The following is a 5,616-nucleotide window of genomic DNA, read 5'->3' on the forward strand; positions in this document are numbered from 1 at the left end:
GACTAATTTATATTTGCATATAATATTTAACATTTTTCTATCTTGATTAGAAGAAGATTAATGATGAAGTAGATTATTTTTCAGTGCTATTAATAGCTGTATGCATTGCAGGTGATAGCCACTCTCTTTGTTATAAGCTACAGTACACCTATATTTATCGCGGTGATACTGCCAATAGGCGCGATTTATTATTTTATTCAACGTTTTTACGTTGCAACATCGCGTCAATTAAAACGATTAGAATCCGTGTCGAGATCTCCTATATATTCGCATTTTAGTGAATCTGTGACTGGTACGTATTTAAAACCGTATAATTATCCTGTAATATTTTATTTATTAACAAAAATTTACATTTCTAAAAATAATCTATTATTTATATATAGGTGCGCAAATAATTAGAGCGTACGGCGTGCAAGAACAATTTATCCATGAATCTGAAAATAGAGTAGATTTTAATCAAGTGTGTTACTTTCCTAGTATTATTGCAAACAGGTAAATATTTGCATGACGCAATTATAATTTCTTTTATACGTGTTTATTAACTGAAATGCATAATGTTGCAGATGGCTGGCCGTGAGATTAGAAATGGTTGGAAACTTAATTATATTCTTCGCAGCTTTGTTCACTGTTTTAGGTAGAGATACCATGAGTTCAGGTCTCGTTGGTCTATCGGTCAGCTATGCCTTACAAGTAAGATATATTTTCCATCAAAACGATATTTTAACGTTATATACAATGTGATATTTTCTACCATGTTAAATAGAATCTCTCTGTGATAAAGTTAAGATAATAAAAGTACTTAAAGCATTTGTTACACGCGGGTGATGTTTATATATTTATTTGATACTTTATGAAAAAACTATGTATGTATGTATTTCATGTATGAAAATTCATGTTATGTTTGTTATAGATCACCCAGACCTTAAATTGGCTGGTACGCATGACGTCCGATGTCGAGACTAACATCGTCGCGGTAGAGAGAATAAAAGAGTATAGCGAGACCGCGCAAGAAGCACCGTGGAAGAACACTGAATTTACGCCTTCGAAAGAGTGGCCTAAGCATGGTCGCGTTGACTTCAAGGACTTTAAAGTTCGCTATAGGGAGGGATTGGATCTCGTGTTGAACGGTTTGACGTTCAGCGTGCTCGGCGGCGAGAAGATCGGCATAGTAGGCAGAACCGGTGCTGGAAAGTCATCTATGACATTGGCACTTTTCAGAATAATTGAAGCAGCCCAGGGGAAGATTTTAATTGATGATATCGATATTTCCAAGCTGGGCCTTCACGACCTTCGCTCGAGATTAACCATCATTCCTCAGGATCCCGTATTATTCTCTGGAACACTAAGGATGAATCTGGATCCTTTCGATTGCTACAACGACGAGGAAGTTTGGAAGGCGTTGGAGCACGCTCATCTGAAATTATTTGTAGAAAGTATGAACGGTCTTCGTAACCTTTCATTAGAAAATTTTGTACTTTTAAAGGATATAATCTATTATCGTCTTACAGATTTGCCAAACGGTCTTTTACACGAGGTTACTGAAGGCGGAGAGAATTTAAGCGTAGGACAACGACAATTGATCTGTTTAGCAAGAGCATTACTTAGGAAAACGAAAATTCTCATACTGGATGAGGCAACAGCTGCAGTTGATTTAGAAACGGATGATTTAATTCAGACTACCATTCGCCAAGAATTTAAGAATTGTACAGTTCTCACAATAGCCCACAGACTCAACACTATTTTAGATTCTGACAGGTATATTTCAAGTTATTTTAACATTGTATTTCGTGAGCATTTATACATATATACTATAATTATATTATTTTATTTGTGAAACACGATACTTTACAATATTTCTATTTATGAGAATTTATTTATTATTCCAGTTTTCATTGAATTTCTTTTTTAATTGTTTTAAGTATATTTTATTTTCAAAATTTTTCTAATTTCAGCTTATTCTCAAACAATAATAATGTTTCAGGGTAATCGTATTGAACAAAGGTCTGATCGTCGAATATGATTCTCCGGAAGTGCTTCTTAGCAATTCATCTAGCTCTTTCTACAGTATGGCTAAGGATGCAGGTCTAGCTGCTTAAGAAAAAAAAATTCATATCATTTTTTAGCGGCTGTACATTATTCGTGAGCCAATGTCGAAGTAAACGACACAAAGAAAGCCATAGAACGAAAAAAACGCATAGCCTCAGCATAGATTAATTTGTATAGTAAAATATTTCTACGCAAAAAAAGCAAGAACGTTTAACGTAATCGACGGTGCAAAAACTCTTGTCTCAACATTATTGTTGCTAGATTTTATCCGATAAATCTCCCATTGTACCGTCGATTACCGAACTTCATATATTCTAGAATAAGTTTTGTAGTGAGATCTTTCATCACGAAGCAATGCGACACAGTTTTAAACTAGCGTCGATATCCAATATCTAACTTTAACTGGGTAATCGGGTGGATTCCTATCTGATCAATAAAAGTGGTAATCAATGACTTATTTTTCTCGATGCACTTATTTAAATTATATTCCTCTAAAAAGAGGAATTATAATTTATAATTTTATAATAAAATTAACGCACTTAATTACAATTTTATCACATTTCTAGAATAACAATATTTGATTAACGTTAAGGGTCGACACGAGTAAACTTATATACATTTGTGATGTATAGATACATATTTACACTCTAGTATATATTGTAGCGTAGAAGAAGTATTTTGTCATGAAATTTTTTTTTACTTATGTTTTTTTTACTTATGTTTTATGAAGCAACGAGGCCTGATAAGAGCGGGATTTTACAATTTCATTCTTAAAAATATTATAATAAATAAAATGTTGGCGGTGGAGATACATGTCTCTATGCTCATATTTTATTTTCTAAAAATAATATTACGTCATGAAATCTTTTCAGCTTCTTTTTTTATGAAACTACGAAGGCGCGTATAGAACTGGATTTTATTTAATTTTTAAAACATAAATAGATAAAATTATCTGCACCTCAACCAGTGACGGATTAACGTATAGGCAAACAAGGCATTTGCCTAGGGCGGCAAATTTTTTAAGACAGAAAATGTTTACACAGTTGAGATAAATTTTTAATTTATTAATCTAACGTTTTTGCATGAGTTATCGAGCATATTTTATCAGAAACAATATTTTAAATATATAGTTAAAAAAAATATATTTATATTATTTATATTATTTAGATTATTAAATGTTTTCATCAACTAATGTAGGGATATAAAACCTTTTTTAAATTTATTTTCTTTTTTATCAAATTTATAAATTAATGAAGCCACTTGGAGGCAATTAGATGTTGGTGCCTAGGAGTGGCAAAATTCTTAATCTGTCTCACTCTCAATTATACTTATAGTGTAGATCAAAACGAATTTTTATTTTATCTTTTTTTCCAACAAAAACGCTCTATATACGATCCTTTAGATAATCTCCTGATTACGAATATCGCAATTACGATTTTCTCAGTACTTTTAATGTAATTTTTTTTAAAGAAATTTTTCTCTGATTTTTCCAAAGATCTTCATAGGTATTCCTGTTGATCCTTAAATTATACCAATATTGTTATATTTAATATTAATGTACGAAGTAATATTATGTACGAAGTTCTTACGGTGTATCTTACTGTAATAACGTTGAATAATTTTTAAGTAATGTTAGTTAGAATAATATTTGCAAACCAAAGTTGACTAAGAAATTTTGTTTCCAAAATTTCGGCCAAGCGATAGGGATCTTTGCACCCGACTTTTAAGTTAAATTATACCCACCCGAATAGTTTCAATTAAGTAAAGACTAAAGTAAGACTATCAACAAATATGTGTACAGTAATTGATAAAAGTGCGTATTCATTCAGATTAAAAAAAAGAGAAAGTTCGAAGTAATTATTAATTTAAACAAATGAAATCTAAAATACATTTCTCTTAATTACTGCTTTAATAACATTCGAGATGTGTTTTCTAAATTCAAATTCATATAAATTTTCTTTCTATGAACTATATTCAAAAAAGTGCATTTTTATTTTCACATTTTCTTTAATATGTATATGACAATCAATCGCAATAATAATATTTATTTTCACGTTGTTAAATTACACACAATGTTAATAGATTGAATGAAAATGTATTTTAATCTGGCATTTGCTGCATACTTACCATATGTAAACAAATTAATTTTAATCCAAAGTTCAGTAACGTAAAATTTTATTTTTATAAATCACTTGTTGAAGCGAATAACGGTGTAACAATTTCAATTTAGTATACATTTTGTATGCGGTAAAAGTATCTAGAAAATATGCAACATCACATTTTACTATATATACTCTTATCTCTTTATAAAGTTTTATGTATTATTCAAAGTATAGTGAAAAATGACATCTGTGCCTATTTTACAAAGAACAGTAAAATCGCATTTATCGAGAATTACATAAATTTTTAAAATTAACTCGCGTACTTTTTTTTCAAATAATTTAATCGCGTTCATAGATAAATCATGTACTTCAGCCAGTGTTCTCTTAAACTATTTACTATTTTATTTAGCGATCATTTATGTACTAGATTTGTATAGCATTTTAATCTCTTTAATATCGTTTAGCGTTAAATAATCATTGAATGATTATTATATACTTTCGAGAGTATTAATAATAATTAAACTTGCCTTGTATATGTCATTTTATTTGTAAAAGTAAGGCTGCTGAAAAAGATAATTATTAAAAATCGTTTTACAATCACCTAGTGCATTAAAATTCCATCGTTTGGAAATAATTTAATATTCATGAAACAAAAGATACATGATTCACGTGGCCCTTGAAAAAGGCGATATATTAATTACAGCTAAATTTACAATGAAAGGAAAGTAATGTTTCTTTAATGACACAAGCGTAGAGATTTCCGAGATTTATGATATAAATATAAAAGCCAAATATTAAGTTTTACCAGCACGTTAACTCGACGCAATTTATATAATCTACTTGGGCCTTCTTAAAACTACAAGACTCGCAGACCTGGTGTAATTACCAGATTATGACTAGAAAATAATAAATTGGTAACGTGCTGTAAATTTATAGATAGCGAGATAGCGAGATATTAAGTTATATAATTTAAATTAACGTGTAAGAAAAAATTGTTCGTCGATTTTATCATGCAGCGATTTATATTTGTCGTCTTATTAAAAGTTTTTTTTTTCTAAAGTTTTTCTTTTCTTTAATCCTGCGTTCATGTGTTTGTATAAAATTTTCATTATCGATACTGTTTGTAATGTACTTTCAGTCTATTTCTTGTGCAAAATTAGAAATTCATAGAAATCTGTCTTGCCATTTGTTGTAAAGCTTGGACATTAAATAATATTATAATAAGATATTATTTTAATTCTTGATTAACTCTTTCGAATTTAGATGCGATAAATTATTTAATAAATTGGAATGAAAATTTACCGGTTTAATATCCAAAAATTGTTCTGTTTCGAAAGAGTTATACAAGATTAAGCATTTTTCACGATTATATATATATATATATATATATATATATATATATATATATGAGAAAGAAACGTAAGTAAGTTAGTTATTCTACGTACGTACTTAATTACTTTACCTTATT

At 29.5% G+C, this 5,616-nt stretch overlaps 1 protein-coding gene across 1 annotated transcript in view; it reads left to right on the forward strand.

Annotated features, from left to right (window-relative positions):
* Positions 1-2,096, forward strand: part of LOC105623280 (multidrug resistance-associated protein 1) — a 19,028-nt gene extending 16,932 nt beyond the window's left edge. Inside the window, exons 17-22 of the mRNA XM_012204679.1 lie at positions 112-292; positions 384-492; positions 564-690; positions 911-1,433; positions 1,509-1,755; positions 1,982-2,096. Of these exons, the coding sequence (XP_012060069.1) occupies positions 112-292; positions 384-492; positions 564-690; positions 911-1,433; positions 1,509-1,755; positions 1,982-2,096 (1,302 nt within the window). The remainder of the gene's footprint in view (positions 1-111; positions 293-383; positions 493-563; positions 691-910; positions 1,434-1,508; positions 1,756-1,981) is intronic.
* Positions 2,097-5,616: the final 3,520 nt, after the last annotated feature.

Source organism: Atta cephalotes (genome assembly GCF_000143395.1).
Source record: "Atta cephalotes unplaced genomic scaffold scaffold00055, whole genome shotgun sequence".
Lineage (NCBI taxonomy): Eukaryota > Metazoa > Arthropoda > Insecta > Hymenoptera > Formicidae > Atta > Atta cephalotes.